Genomic DNA, 21,383 nt, shown 5'->3' on the forward strand with positions numbered 1-21,383 from the left:
AAAATTACAGATTAAAAAAAACTGACAGATTACCCTGACATGTATTCCTTTGAGGTGTTTGAACACAAATCAAGTGTCAAGGGTGGAATAATAAAGTTGTATCCAACTCTGTAGCTGTGGTTCTCAATTATACAAGATTACCTGGACCAGATGCAGTGGCTAAATAGAGTTGACCCTCTGAACCTGGGAGGCACAATGGGATCTAAGGTGGCATATTGCTCAAGATTGCCCCTGACATTTTTAATCATGAAAGATATTTTTAAGTGATTAAATTTCCTTCAGATTGTTCAAAATAACTTATTGAAACTTTAATTAAATAATTAAAATATTCAAATTATGAGTAACAATGAAGGAAAAACTTGCACTAGTTAACTTTCAGGCTGAGAATCTCTTCCTTCAGATAAATGGGAAGGGAGAGAAGCAGAAGAAAGAATATTTATAGACCAGTTCCTCTGACCTCAGTGGTTGGAAAGATGTTGGAGACTATTGTTAAGGATGTATTTTCAGGTATTGGAGGCACACGATACAACAGGCTGTGGTCAGCATGGTTTCCTCAAGGGAAATTCTTGCTTGACAAACCTGTTGGAATTCTTTAAAGAAATAACAAGCAAGGTAGACAAAGGAGAATCGGTTGACGTTGTGTACTTGGGTTTTCAGAAGGTCTTTGACAAGGTGCCACATACGAGACTGTTTACAAGCTACAAGTCCAAGGTACAATTGAAAAATTTCTATCATGGATAAAGCAGTGGCTGATTGTCAGGAAGCAAAGAGTGGGGAATAAAGGGAGCCTTTTCTGGTTGGCTGGGTGACTTGCAGTGTTCCACAGTGGTCTGTGTTGGGACCAATTCCTTTTATGTTATTGGTCAATGATTTGGATAATGGAATTGATGGCTCTGTTGCAAAGTTTGCAAGCGATACAAAGATAGGTGGAGGGGCAGGTAGTTTTGAGGAAGTAGGAGAATGGGCAAAGAAGTAGCAGGTGGAATACAGTGTCGGGAAGTGTGTGGTCATGAGCTTTGGTAGAAGAAATGAAAGGGTTCACTATTTTCTAAATAGAAAGTACAAAAATCTGAGGTGCAAAATGACTTGGAAGGCCTTGTGCAGGATTCCCTTAAGGTTGAGTCTGTGATGAGGAAGTCAAATGCGATGTTAGCATTCGTTTCAAGAGGACTAGAATGTAAAAGCAAGGATGTAACATTGAGACTTTATAAAGCCTGCAGATATCCCACTAAGAACTTGTACTGGAGAAAAGATAATCCCTGTAGGAATGCTATTCTTAACAGTGAAATTCAACAACCTATAAGCCACATTGGGCTTGTATGTGGTAAAAACAGCAGGGCCAGCATTGTGGGTGTGTGATGGCTAAGACAACTACAACTTGATTGGAGATCCATCCACCATTTGCAAGCCACATGCCCTGTAATAGAGTCAACTGAAAGCAAATTAGGAAAGGTATTGGATGATGCCACAATTGTGTTCAAGGATGGAATTAGAAAAGTCAAACATATCAAGGGTAAAATAAATGAAAATGTCACACCTAAGCCAATGGACATGACACAGTTGCAGTCCTTTAGGATTTGTCAGTTACTATAACAGGCTCCTGCCAAACCCGACTACCATGCTCCACTCCTCAAACAGATCGGGAAGAAATGGCAATGGACAATGTAGTGTGAGGTGGCTTTCGGAAAGGTAAAGGAAATGGTGACGTCTGATACTGTACTCACATAATATCATCCACATTGCCCAGTGAAACTTGCCATGCAGTGTTGGGGACAAGATGTCCAGAGACAACGCCAGAGCTGTCAGAACTACTTCCTGCAGTGCCAGAGTCAACTCTGCAAACACCATGGAGGAGGCGTCAGAACCTGAGACTATTTCACAACCACAGGTCTCATCTGTCAAGCAGAGTGAACTCACTTGTCAGGAGAGACGTTATCCCACAAGAGAAAGAAATTCTCCACAGCGATTAAAACTTTAATATAGCAGTTGTATTATGTAGATAGTTGTGATGTATTCTATATTAAATTGGAGTATATAGCTAAGCAGGGAAAAATGTGCATGTAATATTAATATTTGAGTAATAATGTAAATGTATTTGATTAAGCATTCTTGTTTACATACTGCATTGCGGATTGTATGTAAAAGTATGTAATTGGCAGTCGTCATTATGCCACCATGCGATATATACACGCTTTGCTTAGGGTAAGAAGAAACGTTAGACTTGCCTTCTCAGCTTCCTTGTTTTCCATTCAATTAGTTTTTATGTTTTGGAGTTACAAAACATAACAGAAATTGACTAATTGGGTTGGAGGTTCTAAGAGGAAAATCTCGTGATTGTTAACAAACTTGAATAGTATGTACTGGACTTGTTTCAGATGTTATAAAAGCGGTCACTGAGGTGTTGTTTTACTGCCATAGCAAGATGAAAATCTTCGTGTAATGTAGCAATAGTCATCCTCACCAAATTTCTGTTCCAGTGCATTGGCAAGAGTACTTCAACTGCAGTGGATTGTAAGAATTATCACAGATAAGTTGATAAAGGTAATTCCAAAGGAAGAAGGACAGATTTTAACAGCTCCTCTCAAACACATTAAAAAAAAAATTCTTCTTTAATTTATTAAACTTAATTTTTAAGTGCTTGTTATCTATATAAGTTTTTCCATTCTGAGGGTAATAATAACATGTATTTTCTTCATTACAAATACTGGTTGATCTGCTGATGATTTCATCATTTCCTTTTCTCAGCCTCTATGATTTAAGGCATCCAAAAGCCATGGATTCAATTTCTGTAAAGGAAGCAGTTTATCAGTTTTCTTTAATGCAGAATCCTTGAGAAAAAGTAGTTTTATTTTGATACTGCAGGAAGTTTTATTCAGTTCTTGATATAATTGATAGAACGTTATGACTGTACAGTTTGGATTGCAAGGAAATGATCAGGGATAATGATACTGATAATCTAGTGAGATGATTTTGTTATTGTTCTGAAATAGCTCATGCAGAATCCTTGAGGTACAAAATAAGATGGCCACTTCTGTACTGGCAATGATTAAAATCATATCTTATGAGCTGTCTATCAATGTTTGGCTATCATTAACTACAAGAGAGATAATTTGTGGTCAGGTACCAAATTAAACATTGGAAGAATCAGGTTAGAACTATAATATCAGGCCAAACTACAAGAAATAAAGAAATAAATTTCTGTGCCCCATTGACTTAGCAGGTTTCAGCTCTGGAATTAATTTTGACATCAAAAATGAGTTTAATTTATGAATGTATTATTCTAATAAAATTCATTACCATTCATCCTGGAAGTGAAAGAACTAATTAGTCCATGGAACACAGTATGAATAGTCTAAATTGATAATAATTTAAGTTCTAAAATTAGATGACAAAGTATGAGGTGCTTAAAAAGCAAGCAATGGACATATTTAAAAATATTAATAAAAGTTGCAAACTTAACTAATGAAATTTGCAATATTTAAGTTAATTTAGTTATTTGAAGATAAATTATTTTATGAATATTCTAAATTATATTTCTACCCGGTTTACTGTTCACCAATTTAAGAGGATGACAGAAATTTTTAAATGTTCGATACATTTTGTTGCTTTGAATTTTATGTAAAACAGCAGCTGCACAGTGTATTAAGGAAGAACTTACATTATTTTAAATCTCATCATAGAAAATAGTGAAGTATAAATGTGTAATATTGTATAATAATGAGATCTAAATCTTCAATAATATTTTAATTCTGGTTTGCTACCATTTATCCTGCTTTAAATGGACCATAAATAATTCAAGTAGATTTTCTGCAACTGACGATATTTCACTTATGCAGTCATTTTTCATGACATTTTCTTGGACTCTATTATTGGTATTTTTAAATGTCAGGTGATTACTATTTTTAAAGCTGTCTCTAAACCATTTTAATTATTCATAATCTACTGGGTATGTTGCAAGGAATAGCTGATAGAAAATGTCTTGCTTACAGATAGAATTGGTCTCCTGGAGTGTATGTAAAAAAAAAAGCATGGTGGTTGTCTGTTGTGTACAGCATGTCTCAAAGCATGTTACATTTTCTGTTGCCCTTTTCATTATATTCACTCAAGTGGCAGATTCACAACTGGAAAATTTGGATCCTTCTGCAGCTGTATTAGAGACAGCTGAAACTGCTATCTTCTGCATCTCAACAGAAATGAAGATTGTATTTCTCAAAGAGATAGTAAGCAGATGTTTGTCCTTCCTTGTTCTGTTGGTAGATAGCACAGAACATGATGTTTGCAGTAAAGAAGTACTGGGTGCAGTAGTGTGCCTGAAGGGAAGAGAGGGAAAAAAAAAGAAGAGAAATTATGATTAAATTTATAAAAGTGGCTTTGTTTTATTGTTACTGCAGTAAGTTGAACAACAAGCCCAGCTGTACAATACCGGCCCTGTATTCCAAACCCAAATTCCTTTCTAAGTAAAAAATGACTACAAGAGGTTGCTATGGTTCTGATGGTAAAAAGCAAATTATTGTCTTACTGTGTGCCTGCCTATGCACTGCTCAACTACTTTCCAGGCACAGATCTTACCATATAAAAGCCACTTGTGGGGGGAGAAATCAATTTGCATCACTGCACTTTTTAATCTTCTCTTTGTCCATGTAAACTGAACAGTGTATCACTTTGGTTTAGGAGGCATCCTGGTGACTTTATTTTAAATTACCAGATAACTTGTTGGAATAGCATGAAAGAAACATTATGTCACTGTTTCCTTCCTCCTGTTGTGAAATAGATTTTCTCTGTTCCTATCCATCTCAGATGGCATGGCTAAAAGCTTGAATAAATATTTCTCTTCTCTACAAGCTACAGTCCCACATTGGTCCAGTAGTGGATTTAAAATGTCATAGTAGGTAAAATAATTTGTTACTTTTTTTCTTGAATAATAGTCACTAGTTAATAACAATTACTTTAAACATACGTTTTCTTAGCTTATATTCATTTCTTGTTATCTTTGCATTTTCCCCTTGTAGCAAAGGTAGTGTCTGAATGATTAGGAAGTATTTTGCCTGCCTGACTTTTTGACTTTTATTTTTTGTTGATCTGCAAGCTAGGATTGCTAATGCATTACAGTTCTGGCAAAATGGATTATTTTTGATCTTCTCTTTTAAGTGACTATAATACAAATTGTGATGAGTGCTTTCCGGTCTGTCCTTAGTTTGCTCCATCTTAATCTAAAAAACAAACACCCTTGGTTCCGCGGGGGATTTTTTTGCTTCCATTACCAACTTTTTTTTTACCTTTGACTATTAGTAAAGATCTCATTAAAAGTTCTGATTGTTAGGAACACCCGATTCCCGGCCCCCCCCTAAGCTTTATGATTTTTTTAAGAACTATTTTTTATTTCAATGTTTTCTATGCCTGTTGCTTATTCTTCCTTAGCAAAATGTTAATACTTCAACCTAAACAATAATCAGAGAAGGCATTCGTTCAGGATTTTATTACCTGATTTTAGAAAGGCAGTGGACTTTTGCGAGAGAGTTTAGGTCGGGTGCGTTTATTTTGTTTTGTAGCCGAGTGATTGCATCCTGAACATCGAATGATACGGTTTACTGATTGACCAGCATCTACTGTAGGCTGTTTTTGTGCCCAACGCCCAAACTGCTGGAATCCTAACAAAGGAATAAATAAATCATTCAGGATTTGATGGGATGCTGTGACTCTTAAAAATGTATCATCGATAAAACAATAAGAATATGGCTAGTTTCAAACACATTGCAAATTTATAATAAGGTCTATAGATTATTGCGGAATTTTGAATATGTTGCCATTAACTTCCAAAGCCTAACTCTGCATATTTAAATTGCAGAAAGATTTAAATAAGGGTTAAAATGATGTCAATATCCCTGTAACTTTATACCATTATCAATTGCAAGCTAACCACAGGAACAATGCTTTGAAGACTGGTATTACTTTATGACGCAGTAAATGATTTCAGCACAGTTTAAAAATGCTGTTTCTCTTGGTTTTGATTACAATTTGCACTTGATGTTCTGTAATATTGTATTGAACATAGTAAAATGCAGCACTTACCTTCGCATACTGATGATATTGTTACCAATATGGTTAGAAGAGCAATGATGTATTTAACATTCATTATTTTGATGAATGGGTATATTCAGTTTCTCATACAGAAAGTAAACACTCTCAATCATATTTAATACATCTGTCTGTCTTCATTTGGTTGTTTACTGGTAGAAAATTTCACTTGAATCCTGATTGAAATGGTCTGCAAGCATTTGGACTATAATGTAGATAGCAGTACAGTCAATCATGCAGACCACGTAGATCACAGCCTATTGAATTATTGTAATGCACGTTAAACCATGCCTCTTAGTTCTTTTTTGGAACTGCAGCCCATTACAACTACTATGCCTTTGCCTTGCCGGGTTTTGCTGTAGAGGAGAAGCATTTTAATACTGACAGGTTGTTGAAGTCAAAATTTCTTTGAACTATTCAGCAATTTAACAGGCAGCGTACTTTAAGGATATATTCTCTGATGTTGCTCTTATTGAAAAAAATTGTTTAAAATGTTACAGATAAAACAAATAGTACACTGAAGAAGTTTGTTGTCACTTAATCATACTGAAATCAGCAAGTGTATGGAGGACTGTGTACCAAAGAGCACAATCTAAGTATTTGTAACCAGAAACCATGGAAGAACTAGGAGATTCACTTGCTACTGAAGATTAGGTTTGCAGTATTAAAATCAGGTGATCCTAAGGCTTACAAGGATTCAAGATAGGACCTCTGTAAAGGTAGCAGAGATGCTAAAAGACAGTACTAGTCCAAAATCAAGCCCCAGACCAGCCATCAGTTGTGGCAGGCCTTGCATGTTATAACAGGCTATAAAATGAAGTCAGGCAGTATTGGTGACAACAGCACATCCCTTCCTGATAAGCTTAATGCATTCAATGCATGTTTAGAACAAAAGGGAATGAGTATGTCACCACACATCACCAAAAGCATCCAGTGAATCTGCAGAAAGCATCTGGTCTGGGTGGCGTTCTTGATGATGTCCTTGGATCATGTGCAGAGCAGCTGATGGGGTTATTTGCAGATATTTTAAATCTCTCCAGCTTCAGTTTGTTCTTGTACCTAAGAAAAACAAAATAAAAATGTGCCTTAACAACTACCACCCAATGGCTCTGAATTCTCCCATCCTAAAGTGCTTTGAAAGGCTGGTCATGGCACCCATTAACTCCAGCCTTCCAGATAACCTTGACCTACTGCAGTTCCTCTACTACTGAAATATGTCTGTGGTGGATGCTATCTCCATAACGTTACCATTGTCTCTGAAGCATCTGGACAGTAAAGACACCTATGTCAGACTATTGTTTTTTGATTACAGCTCCACCTTCAATACTATAATACCAAGCAAATTTATCTCCAAACTCTGGACCCAGGGAGTCAAAACCTCCATCAGCAACTAGATTCTTGACTTACTTACCAATAGACTGCATTCGATAAGCTTGAGCAGCAAAACCTCCACCATGATTATTCTAAACACTGGCACTCCACGAGGTTGTGTCCTCAGTGGCCCTCTATATTTCCAGTATAGTCATGACTGTTTTGTTTGTGTAAGCTATCATTTTAGAAGAAAAGTTCCTAAATCTCAGAATAAACATAAGTGAGTGAATAATATTATAGCATATTGATTTACAATTCTTTTTCTTTCTGTTGTAGATGCTGTTTTGCATAAGCTAGAGCAGACTTGGTTGCTGGGATTAACTTCATTAATCAATCAACAAGGACATTTAAGAAAATGTGGTTTCTTTCATAGCTCTGCAACATGGTTGAAAAGTCAGGTGCAAACATCAACAGTGGATGTAAAAAGGTATTTTTTAAAATAAATAGTATTGCTTTTCACTTGCATTTACTTCATTTAAGAAGCTAAGCCATAAACAGCAAAAACACATTTAACCTTTGTGTAAAGCTATATATGCTTGATCCTTATGCATGTATTCTAAATTAATGTGAAACAGTGATTACTGTATGCTTTTGTGACTATTCTAGTTGTTCATAAAATCATGTTCATATGAGTTATGTGCAGAAGTCCAGCTGTAGTGTGATGATAAGATTATTGCCTTTAGCTATGCAATTACCTTATTGCATGCAAATATTTTGCTGTTTAATGTTCAAATTATTCAAAACTGCAACTTGAATATTAAGTGTTTAGCATAAGACATCATAAATTAGAGTTATATAATTAAAGAAACAGGTAATTTGATGATCTAGAAATTAATTTTGAGAGATTTGCCTTCAAAAGTTAGTCACCAGTAACATTGCAATATATTGTAAATCAGTGAAGACAAGTGAAAGGAGAAATACATACTATTAAGCGCAATATGCTGACCCTGAAGAATAGAAGTAATTCATTACAAATGAAAGCTGAATTGAAGCTATATTAATTAAAGTTTTGAAAGTACCCATCTCTTGTGGAAAAAGTGGTGACCAATTAAATTTGTAAGGAAAAATGCTTTAAATTTATTTTTTTAAATGAGTTGGAGAGATAAAGGCAAGTATCAATGTGGTTTTTACAAATATAATTTTCTACTTTATACTACTTAATGTAAATTCTTTGAATGCTGAAGAGGGTGATTCAATCATAAATAGCATTCACACTAACAGTTCTGAGCGAAAGTAAACAACTGTTTTAGCTCTGGTGTCCTGGAGGTTCTAATTCTTTACCCTCCAGAATGTCTATTTTTGATTTGGCAACCTTGAAATTATCTTTTGTCTTTAAAGTTCTTTAGTTCTCTATACCAGTGGTCCTCAACCACCGGGCTGCAGACCGGTATCGGGCCGCAGACCATGTGCTACCAGGCTGCGAGGAAACGATACGAGTCAGCTGCACCTTTCCTCATTCCCTGTCACGCACTGTTGAATTTGAACATAGGGTTGCCAACTGTCCCATATTTGCCAGGACATCCCGTATATTGGGCTAAATTGGTTTGTCCCATACGGGACCGCCCTTGTCCCGTATTTCCCCTGCTAAGGTAGAGCGTTCCTATGAAACCTTTCGTGCCAAAATGGCGTGAAGCAAAGAAGTAATTACCATTAATTTATATGGGAACAAGTTTTGAGTGTTCCCAGACCCAAAAAATAACCTAACAAATCATACCAAATAACACATAAAACTGAAAATAACACTAAAATATAGTAAAAGCAGGAATGATATGATAAATACACAGCCTATATAAAGTAGAAATAATGTATGTACAGTGTAGTCGGGAAGATTAAATCAAAACCGATTTGTGGGAAAAAAATCGACACGTACGCGCATGCGAATGTCACATATGCGCACACAGGTGCACGTGCAAGGCTTCATGGTCATGGAAGTCCTTTGTGGAGTAAACACAAGTGTCCTGGGATTTGACTGCTACTTTTGTCCCTTATTTGGGAGTGAGAAAGTTGGCAACCTTACTAGTAAAGGCCCTGTTGAGGTGAGTTTAACCCTACTTGAACACCCCCCACCCACCCCCCTGGTCAGCCAGTCCGCAAGAATATTGTCATTATTAAACCTGTCCTTGCTGCAAAAAAGGTTGGGGACCCCTGCTCTATTCTATCTTAAAAGTTTCATTTTTAGTTTTCCTTTTGCATCATTGGTGATATAATCATCCATAAAGTTGTGTAGGTCATTAGATTAAACAACAGTAAATATATTTGATGATATAAATGGCAGACATCCCACCTCTCCTGGAAGTTCCAGGAATCTCCCGCATATTGATGTGGCTCCCTGACGTCCCGAAATTATATGCTATATCATGGAAATTGATTTTTTTTGAGAGGGAGAGCGAGCATCCTGATTAGTCTCTCTTCGTGCTAAGTGGACCTATCAGCTTTCTCTGTTGGGCGGGCTTTATAGTTGACCTCAAAAATAATGACAGCGTTGCTTGCTGCACTGTTTGCAACAGTGAATTTTCTATTGCCCATGGTGGGTTGCAATGTAAAAGACACGTTGAGGTGAGTTTAACAGGTGTCATTCATTCATTAGCATAGCTAACGTTATTTAAACTAGCTGGCTAGCTGCTAAGGAGCTACTCTATTGATGTCCTACGTGATGAGGCCAAACTCCCTGTAGACTTGCTTAAAGTTGTAATGGAATAAACATGGTAATATAATATAATGTAAGCACCTATTTTAATGTCACATTTTCTGCATGTACCCAACTTGGTTTACAGATTAGACAAAATCACTAAACAAAGTATTATGTGTACCCTTGGAGGTCGACCGGGGGCGTGGGGGTGGGATGCGGGGGCGGGGGTGCTACCTCCCAGAAATCAGTTTTTGCAGGGTAGGATGTCTGAAATGGTGATTGTTGTTTGTTACTCATGTTATCTTTCTAAATTTTGATCTCAATCCCTTGAAAAAGCCTTTCACTAAATTGCAAACGAGAAAATCTGCAGGTGCTGGAAATCCAAGCAACACACACAAAATGCTGGAGGAACTCAGCAGGCCAAGCAGCATCTGTGGAAAAAAGCACAGTCAACGTTTCGGGCTGAGACCTTTCGGCAGTTCCTCCAGCATTTTGTGTGAGTTGCTTTCACTAAATTGTATACTTGATTTTCATTGAACCAATGTCATTCTCAATTATCTTCAATTGTATATTATTGTTACTGTTTCCTTGACGTTCCCCTACTTTCACTTCATTTGCTCTGGTTTATTGCCCATTTTTATTGCAAATAGCAAATAGGCTTTTCAGACCTTCTACATACTGGATTTGAAAAGAGTTCTGTATACTTTGTAGGAATATAATTTCCTTTCTCCCATCATTTTTCTGTTTAATTAATAATGGGTATTTAAAATTCCCACATAATTCACATATTTCTCTAATCTTTTTGTATACCTTGTTCCCTCTCTTTCACTATTTGGTTGTTTAGAGACTACACCGATAACTATAAACGTGAATGATCTAATTTCCACTAAATCTCTCTGCACTATTTGTCTGTTTCTTAGCATGTCATAACCTCCTAACTGTTTTAATTCTTTTCAGTCTATTTTCTGAAATACTTACAGTGTCACGAATCACACATCTTCAGTGACTATCTCCATGATGTCATGTCCATCTTTGTCTTATTTCTGTTACTTAGATAGCTTGGTCAATTTACCTTCATTTGATGCTGCAACTGCTATGTTCTTACGTGATTATCCTCCTCATTGTTCCATAAGTAACACAACTATAACCTTAAACACAAGAGATTCTCCTGATGCTGGAAATCAACTATAATCTCATCTTCTCAATGAAGTGCCACATTGCTATCTCTGGCATTCTATGAGGATTCTTCAGTCTTTAATGGATGATGCATCTTCATTTCTCTACAGAGCAGTATTTATTCTGATGATTCTCTTCACATCTTTGCTACTTTGCACCTCATTCCACCTTGTACTGCCAGACCACCTTTGTGATGGTTGTCTGTATTCTGAAAGCAGTATTTTAATCTCTAGATTTAACTTCTCTAATGTCTGCATTGTCCTCTTATGTATTCAGTTCTTTTAAACTCTAAATCGCTCATGCAAATACCATTAGTGTTCCATCTTATACTTTAGCCATCAGCAACATCCTTCTGTCCTCCGCAGGATGAAAATTAAAATACCCTAACAATCTCATCCCATTCCTTTTCTGCAATATTTCTGATACTCTTAACTCTTGCATCCTTTGTATCATTTATTGCATCCCTCCTCTCACTGCTGCATTCTGTTCTTTATTTGTTCCTTGTTTTTTGCAATTTTGTTTTAACTCCCTATTATCTTTACTGTAGTTCCTCATCTTTCTTTGTAAATTTGAGAAATTGTTTTCTTTTGTGAAGACCGGTGTATATACAAATTTATTTCAATCACTAAACATGTGGGGTAGCATAATGGGTTTACTTGCATAAAAGATATTCTTTTTCTTCGGAATATCCATGTATAAGCTGACTGCTTTAAACTGCTATTTTGTATTTAAAATGATTTTCCTAGTTGTAATAAAAACATATAAAAAGAAGAGCAGGAATAGGTCTTCGGTCTGCTCCACCATTCACTATGATCATGGCTGACTACCCAGACCTCAATGTCTCCTCTGTGTCAGATCCCTACAGCTTTTTATCATTCTTCACTTTAAGTATTCCTATTGAGCTAGCTTCTATTATTTTCTGGGGCAAAGAATTCCAGAAATTTATGACTCATTTTGAGAAAATGATTTCTCTGTAACTTTATGTACATCACCACTTTCAGATTAATTTCAAGTCATAGTACATTCATAATGTTTTCAATTAAAATTGCTTCTGGACATAAGCTGCAGTAACTTCACTTCTTTTCTTTTAAAGTCTGCAGGTACTTCTTTCCTGTGTTCATACTTTGCTTGATAAACTTTTGAAAGGAACTCAACCTCAGTCACTCAGTCATCTCAAAATATTAGTTGAGTGTATGACTCCAGACCATTCTGAGTGGGAAAATCTAAGGCAGAAACTTGGATCCCAGGTAATATCTAGTTTTCAGCCCAAGATACAAACTTGCATTTTTTTTAACATCTGCTTCCTTGGGTCATTCTTTAATGTTATATACAATTTTATCAATTGAAAATGTAGCTTTAACCAAGAACAAACAATTATTTTGTCTGTGTGCAGTAACTGTATGACTGTGAGTTGTAATGTATAATTACAACTCTAGGTATATTTCTTGATGATATCTAAAATTTTAATGCTAAAAGCCTTAAACTTTAATGTGTTCTTTATTTACAGTGGCTGAGTAAAGTGTTGCTGAAAGAACAAATAAGTCTAAACACGGATATATTGTACACTGGGCTTAATATTTACTCTTCTGACAAGATACCAAATCATTTATGTACCACGACTTTATTATGCCATGTGCTATTGCAGATATTAGAAAGCAATATCTTTTCTGAACAGAAGGAAATTTCCCCCATTATATCCATACCAGAAAGTAAGTCTGTACATAAGTATAAATAAAAGTTATGTTCTTTGATAATTCATCAAAATCTTATGTACTTATTAATTAGAGTGAATTTGAACACATGGAAAAGTTACAGTCCAGAAGGTTAAGAAAATATCTTGATATTTGCAATAAGACAACCTAAAAAACTTATGGAGCCATACTAAAATGGGTATCGTTTTAATATATGATGCTGGAATTTATTGCCATCAATGACTGCTTTTTATATTAAAAAAGTACAGTTTAAAGAGGAAAATGACATTGTTTTAAAAGTCAGTGGTCTCAGTGGAATAGCCTTGTTTTCAGTCTTTATAATGAACGTTTCAATGTTTTTACTGAAACATTGAATCTCTATGTTTCAGTGAAATCTCTTTACTAAAAGAGTAAATTTAATTTTTTTTTGTATTGTCAAAGCCACTTTGATTTATCGATTGAATGAAATGTTATTAACAGAATTTGAAAGCATTCCAATACAGAAATTCCAACATTCTGAAATCTCACAATTCAACTTGATACTTATTTTGTCTTCAGGTCTGTCTTCCGAAACTAGACAGCATTATAAATTTCATCTTGTGCAGCATTATCAGAGAGAAGCTTTTCATTCAATTTAATCCCAAAATGTTAACATACCATATTGGAAGTAAAACAAAAATTTTGTTCATCCCATCATCTCTGCTCATCTTTAGAAAATCCATGCTGTCTTTGGTTCATCTTCTTTTATTTCTAGATATACATTACTATTGGAACAAATGGTGTGTAAAACTTTTATGAGAAACAGTCAATTAATGAAATACTTCACTAATAGGATCACAGCTTGAGTATTGCTTGAAATTCTGGTAACTGATTAGGTGAAAGTTGGGATTGCACTGGAGATAGTCCTGAGAAGATGTACAAAGGTGTTTCTAGGCTAGAAAAATCACACCTTTTGAAAGGAGATTGGATAGGTTTTTTTGGGGGGGAATGGGGATGACTAAGAGGAGATGTAATTGAAGTATATACAATCATGAATAACCTCGCTGAGGTAAGAATTATTTCCCTTAGCAGCGAGGGAATGGTGCAAAAACCAGGAAGCATGGGGCAAAATAATTTATGGAGAAATTAGAGTATTCTTCAACCAGAGAATAATTAGAAACTGAAATTCTCGATTTGAAGGAGGGTAAAGAAAGAATTTCTTATCACCTTGAAACACTGTTATGATGTGTGCTTGAAGAGGGATGATATACTGGGTCACAGATCTTCCATCAGAAAAGTGGAATTAAGTTAGGTAGTTCTTTCTCAATGGTCATAGTTATGTGGGACCAGATGGTCGCCTTTGTTCTAAACTTTCTGATTTCTAACACTATAAATTACTTGCTGTAAAATTATTTATTGCGAGTTAGTAGATGGAATATCAATGGATAGCATCTATGGATGTTTTCATAATAAATGTCATTTGACTTGTAATTTAGTGTGATGAATCTGATCTGATTTTAGTTTATTGACTAAAAATTATTATAGCACTATAACAGTGATGTAAAACCTTTTGTTAAAATGGAAAAACCTGTGACCTGTCTATTTTGCATAAAAATACATTGAAAAATGTTCCAACTTGTTTATGATTTTGGTAGTCGCTGCAGAGATGTTCTATGCTGTGCAGTGGTCTGAAGAAATGAAAGATTTTTGTCCGACGATTTCGAAATACCATGAATTACTACTTCACTTTGACATTATCCAGAGACTGAAGAAAGCCTGTGGCACAACATGTGAAACTCTTTTTACCAGGTACTAAGATTAATTTTTTTTGTAATTCAAATTTTTAAGTACTAAGATGAATTTTATGACTTGTTCAAGTTCAGGTTTAATGTCATCTGATTGTAAATATATACAACCAAACGAAACAAAGTTACTCCAGACCATGGTGCACCTATGCAACATATATCACACACAGTATATAAACCAAAATATTATAGTGTTAATAAGTTAAAATACAATTCAAGATGCATGTAGTAAAGTGCAGTATAGGTGAACAGTTCAGTAAACAGCTCGCTGTCCTAGTGACAAGACCTTGGTGGTGGCAGGGTATTCATTAGTCTCACAGCCTGAGGGAAGAAGCTGTTACCGATTCTGGAAGTCCTTGTCCTGATGCTTCTGTACCTCCTTCCTGAAGTTAATAGGTCAAGGAGATTGTGGGGTGGGTGGTAGGAATCCTCGACGATACTTTGGCCCTTTGTCTGCGTCGCTCATAGAGAATATCACAGATAGGAAGGAGGGAGACCCTGATGATCCTCTCAGCAGTTTTTACTGTCCTCTGTAGGGTGTTGCAGTCCGATGCTTTGTAGCTTCTGTACCACACAATGATGCAGCCAGTCAGGACACTCTTGATGGTTCTCATGTAGACAGTTGTTAGAATGGGGCCAGGGAGCCTTGCATACCTTAGAGGTGGTGTTGTGGGTCCAGGTTAGATCATCCATTATGTTCATACCAAACAACTTCATGTTCTTCACTTGCTGCACGGCAGAACCACTGATGTTCAATGGAAAATAGTCAACCTGTGCCTTCCTGAAGTCCACAATCATCTTTTTTGTTTCATGTTGAGACTCAGGTTGTTAGTCTGCACCATTTGACAAACCTCTCTATCTCTTCTCTGTATGCGAACTCCTCATTGTTGCTGATGAGGCCAGCCACTCTAGTATTATCAGCGATCATGAAGATGTGATTTGAGTTAAATCTGGCAGTGCATCCATGAGTCAGCAGCATGAGCCAATGCAGACAGAGTACATGACCCTGGGGGGACCTGTGCCTAGCGTGATGGAGTTTGAGATGTTGCTGGTGTATGATTGTATAGTATAATTTATAAACCCTTTTAGTGCAATACAGCAGCGGTCCCCAACCACCGGGCCACAGAGCATGCTCTACCAGGCCACGAGGAAACGATATCATTTGGCGATAGGAGTCAGCTGCACCTTTCCTCATTCCCTGTCACGCCCACAGTTGAGCTTGAACACACGCGAGGGCATTACCCACGCGTCATCCATTTCAGCGCGGGAAGAAGATCAACTCCTTGAGCTTGCAAATGACAGCGGGCTGATAAGTATGTTTGACATAACATCTCTGCCGGCATTATGGATCAAAGTCAAGGCTAAATATCCTGAGATAGCCACGAAAGCACTGAAAACGTTGCTTCCATTTCCAACGTATCTCTACAATGAATGCAACGAAAACTAAATTGCGGAATAGACTGGACATAAGGAACCCCCTTCGAGTATCGCTGTCTCCCATCACCCCTCGATGGCACCGTCTTGTTGCAGGAAAACAAGCCCAGGGCTCCCACTGTTTCAGCGATATTGGTGTGTGGCAGTGATTTTATATGTTCATACGGGGAAAATATGTGCTGCATGTTTAATATCCAAACAATACTTAAAATGTTATGATGCTATTGACTTATATAACAATTACAGCGCGGAAACAGGCCATCTCTGCCCTTGTAGTCTGTGCCGAACGCTTACTCTCACCAAGTCCCACCGACCTGCACTCAGCCCATAACCCTCCATTCCTTTCCTATCCATATACCTATCCAATTTTTCTTTAAATGATAATAGTGAACCTGCCTCTACCACTTCTACTGGAAGTTCGTTCAACATTTACTTCAAGCTCCCCTGTCCTCCCCGATAATTGACTTATCACTATATTCATGCGAGGAAAATATGTGCTGTGTGTTTAATATTAAATTTGTTAGGTAAACCCTTTAAGAAACAAAATTGAGTGTATTAGCTAATTATCATCTATATTCCGGTCGTGATTAACACCCCGCCCCCCCTCGAACAGAATTGCCAAAAACGATTTGTAGAAAAAAATCGTACAGGCATGCGCAAGATACGCATGCGCACTGGTGCCCGCGCAAGGCTTCGTGGTCATTGTAGTCCTTCTCGGGGAAAACCCAGCGTATTTGACTACTACTCTTGTCCGTTGACAACCCCCCTCCCCCCGCCGGTCGGACGGTCCGCAAGAATATGGTCAATATGAAACCAGTCCGCAGTGCGATAAAGGTTGGGGACCCCTGCAATACAGTATATAATGAAATCCAATGAGTACCTTACCATTACAAGTACATAAGTTTAAGGGGAATTTTTATTAAATTGCCTCAAAAGAGTAAAGGTGATAACACATACAAACTATGTACAAGCCATGTAATATCCAGTGGGTCTACCATTCTCAGTGGAAAGTTGATAGCAAATAAGGATGTATCCTGTCCCAATGCTTTTCTTGGTCCTTTGTGTCTCAATATTCAATCCCACCTCTAATAAACTTCTTGTAGGAATGGAGCTAATGGGAAGCTATTTAAATTGAGGCATTATTATTCCAAGGCTCAAATTTTGCTTGCTGTACTGCCATCATTGACACTTCTGATTACCTGAAAGGAGGAATATAACACTTGGCATCTGCAAATGAAAATTTGTAGCAAAAGTTTAAAAATTCATTATCCTTTTCTTGTGCCAGCACACCCTTTGGTTTGTTGACAAAAAGATATTTATGCTCTACCGGAAATATACTATTGACACTATCTCCATAACATTCTTGAACTTGCCATGACACATGAACTGATGTCAGTGAACTCTTCCAGGCCAACTTCCCTTGTATTGCAGCGCTCATTACGCTCATTGGCTACACTGGGCAGGGCCACATCGTTTACATGCCTAACACAAGACAACCAAAACAGATGATCGTTTCCATGCTTTTATCAGGGCGGTGATTACCAGGTAGACAAAGGGAGAGATGCTTGAAGCCTCTTTGAAGAAATGCAACATCCACACTGTCCTGGGAGTGGCTGGCCTGTGGCCACTCAAAATGAAGAAATATCTTTTAGGATGTATTGACAGCCTTGAGCTTTTGCATTTGACAGAATAGAGCATCAGGAGAAGTGGACCATTGTGTTAACTACCTATCATCCTGCACCATCTGCGGCAGAGCCTGCAGTTCTCATGTTTGCCTGAATTAGCCACCCCAAAAAAAGTAGGTCCTTTACAGTTCTGTGGAACTGCCTACAGAAAATACATATCGCAATTCTCATATGGGTTTTACCAGGGCTGCTTGGCTACAGGCCTCATCAGACCTTTGTTCAAACATGGGCCAAGAGCTGAATTCTAGAGGAAAAAGTGACACTAACTTCTCTTAATTTCTACTATCAACAAAATACCAATACTATCATGTGCCTGAGTGTGGAATCCAGGAGCCTTGGTAGAACTGAAATGATTGGGTGCAATATTCTTTTTTTAAGTGGGTCTTCTTTTTGCCAGTGGGTTCTATTGGGTTTCTTTGTCTTGCAGCTGCCTGTAAGAAAACAAATCTCAAGGTTGAATAAAGTGTATACAAATTTTCATAATAAATATACTTTGAGCTTTGAATACTTAGAATCATAGCTTTCACACAGGAAGATGTAGTTGGTATTGGCAGTCACAAAGCCCAGCACCAGGACATAATGCAGAAATGCCTCAGGACCAACTACTTGCAGCTGCCTATCAACTTTCAGAAGGTTAGAAGAGATGATAGTTGGATATGCTTGCACGATGTTCAATTCCATTCCCTAGCAAATTAAAATGCATAAAACAATTCCCAGCAAATACACAGGCTAATAAGTGGCCAGAAACATTTATGCCACAAAAGTAACACACATAAAAGTTACTGGTGAATGCAGCAGGCCAGGCAGCATCTCTAGGAAGAGGTACAGTCGACGTTTCGGGCCGAGTCCTGACGAAGGGTCTCGGCCCGAAACGTCGGCTGTACCTCTTCCTGGAGATGCTGCCTGGCCTGCTGCGTTCACCAGCAACTTTTATGTGTGTTGCTTGAATTTCCAGCATCTGCAGATTTCCTCATGTATGCCACAAAAGTGCTAGGAATGATTGCATCAACATGTCTTTTAATGTCAGCAGTTTCGGGTTTACCTTTGATCAGAAACTGAACTAGCTGCACATATACTGTAGACATAAGAGCCGGTCAGAGACTGGGCTTTCTGTTTAAAATCAATAGCTTGTGTGCGTTAATGAAAATTTCTAGAAAATAGATGACAGTGTAATATTAATGTCCAAAATAATTTAATAAAAGATTGATTTTATAGGATAAAATTATCACATCTGAAATGATATGAATTAAAATGAGTGGAATCAGCATAAAAATCTTAATATATCAATAAGAGATTTCTACTTCATACTAAGTGTTTTTTAGTTCTTGCATATATTAAAGAAAATTAAGGTTTTACATTATAAATGGTACATAAAGGAACAGTGAAACAGAAGTAGCTATCAGGTTTCTGAACTGTCCATGAACTGTTTGAATCATTTGCTCTGTACTGCTGCCTCAAAACAACAAATTTCACATTATATAAGATAGTGATAAGAAACCTAATTATGATTTTGTCCTGAAGTCTTTTTCACCATTTATTGATCTAAATTTCTTGTATCTGCTGTTCCACAATGCAGTTAACAGCACTCTTTTTTTGCAAACAGGTCATTAGAAAATGGATTACTCTGGGCTTTAACCACCTCTCAGTATATTGCTGAAAACAAGTCTGATAGTGGTTATAATTTAAAACAGCTGTATGTTACAGTGGATAGGTAAGTATTATTCATGAACTCTTGCGAATTAAAGGTTAAGGGTACTTGCATTGTTGACCTAGGAACTTGGCCTATCAAGTCTGCTCTGCTACTTGATCATTACTGATTTATTTTCCCTCTCAACCCCATTCTTCTGCCTTCTCCCCGTAAGCTTCATTGCATCTCAATCTTTGTCACTGCTGGCACTGCCATCTTGACAGAGTGACTGTACTGGCCTTTTTTTTAATCTAAAAGATATCTTTGGATTCATACCTTAAACAATTCACTGAATACAGATTGGTTTTAAGTGTTTTTGCTTGTGGCAGATATGCTGCTTTGTACAGATAGATTGATGTGTTTGGTAATCCACATTCACTTTTAGAGAAACTGCCCTATTAAACTCTCAAAGTTATAATATCTCAAAATAAATTCAGAGTCAACAGCACATTTTTGAGGATAGTTAGCTACTTATTGTATAAGGAATTTGTCAGACTTGCTTACACTTTAAACAGTTAGCTTTACTTTCTTAGAAGTTTTGAATGCAGGATTTCTTGTGACTGTAACATTTAGTTCCAGTAATCATTTTCATATTAAGCCAACTTCCAGTATGCTATTATTGTCACACTAATGTATTGCTATTGATTTTGCTTACTTATGTTTGCACTCTCCTCACTTGGCACAGAATTCTATGCAACATTCCTGTCTGGTTAATGTTGGATCCAATTGTTTAATTCTTGGATTAGACTTTTTAATTGTCATTTTCTTTGCAGTTTAACAATTAATTAGCTGCTTGTATTTTAAGTAGTCTTTATGCATTTAACAGTTTGATATTCCTCTACTGCTTAAACAAAGTATATTTCTAGAAGCTCTGATCTGCGATAAATGAGTAAGTGTTTTCTCATTGGTTAATTTTTACTGCAGTATTGATTAAGTACTTTCTAACCGGTTAATTTTTATCTACAGATTAAAATGGAATTCCTTATCTGGGTATAAAATAACAAAACACAAAGCAGCACCATCTTAATCCTAATCTTAATCTTCTTAGTCTCTTGTCTGTAAGCCTTCTGTTACTGGCTTCTGCTCCTATTTCTACTGTTCTGTCAACTCTTAATAAAACAATTGTGAAGCAACAAGTTTTATGTCTCATTCCTGACTTCTAAAAGAACTTTGGATTTAAACACCAAAATCCATCAAGTGGCATAGTCAGCAGGATATTACCAAGTTCAGAATTTGTTACACTTTTTTAGCATGCAACAGAAGGGATAAGAATTTCCTCTGTTCCTCTGCTGTCTGAGAGAAAAGTTCTGACTTTGAATATCAGATGGAAATGAGGATTGAGGACAGCTGCATTTCTATTTGAAAATATTGGTTGCAGTCTATTTGTTCTTAACTTATTTGGGTACGATCTATTTTGGGCGCACAGCAACCTGTTTTGGTACCTGGTGAAAATAGTGGTTTGACAATCTACTTGCTTGCTGGATCAATTTATTGTTATTGGATGTAATTGTGATCTATTTGTTTGCTGAAGCAATCAATTTGGTATTTGGTTACAATCTATTAATACTTAGAGATTTCAGTCAAAGTGATAAAAGTACGTAAAAATTAAGATCGAATCAAAACACTGGCGAAAGTCGTGCACATTACTAGGAGGTCTTACCTGAATAAAACATGTCAGTTTGATGTAAGATCCAGAAAATGCCTGATGGAAAGGAAATGGCTGTTACTGGTTTAGCAATAAGACCGTCTAGTCAGTTTAATCGAATGTGTGAGCGATTGAAAGACTTTACTCCTCTCGTTAAAGTCTTAGCAATAGAAAGAAATGCAAAACTTGAGATAAATTATAAAAAC

The 21,383-nt window shown here is 36.7% G+C and overlaps 1 protein-coding gene across 1 annotated transcript in view; it reads left to right on the forward strand.

Moving 5' to 3' along the window:
• Positions 1-21,383, forward strand: part of ltn1 (listerin E3 ubiquitin protein ligase 1) — a 129,227-nt gene that overhangs the window by 66,108 nt on the left and 41,736 nt on the right. Inside the window, exons 14-18 of the mRNA XM_063050957.1 lie at positions 7,723-7,873; positions 12,345-12,498; positions 12,759-12,960; positions 14,577-14,730; positions 19,449-19,556. Coding sequence (XP_062907027.1) covers positions 7,723-7,873; positions 12,345-12,498; positions 12,759-12,960; positions 14,577-14,730; positions 19,449-19,556 — 769 coding nt within the window. The remainder of the gene's footprint in view (positions 1-7,722; positions 7,874-12,344; positions 12,499-12,758; positions 12,961-14,576; positions 14,731-19,448; positions 19,557-21,383) is intronic.

Source organism: Mobula hypostoma, chromosome 6, assembly GCF_963921235.1.
Source record: "Mobula hypostoma chromosome 6, sMobHyp1.1, whole genome shotgun sequence".
Lineage (NCBI taxonomy): Eukaryota > Metazoa > Chordata > Chondrichthyes > Myliobatiformes > Myliobatidae > Mobula > Mobula hypostoma.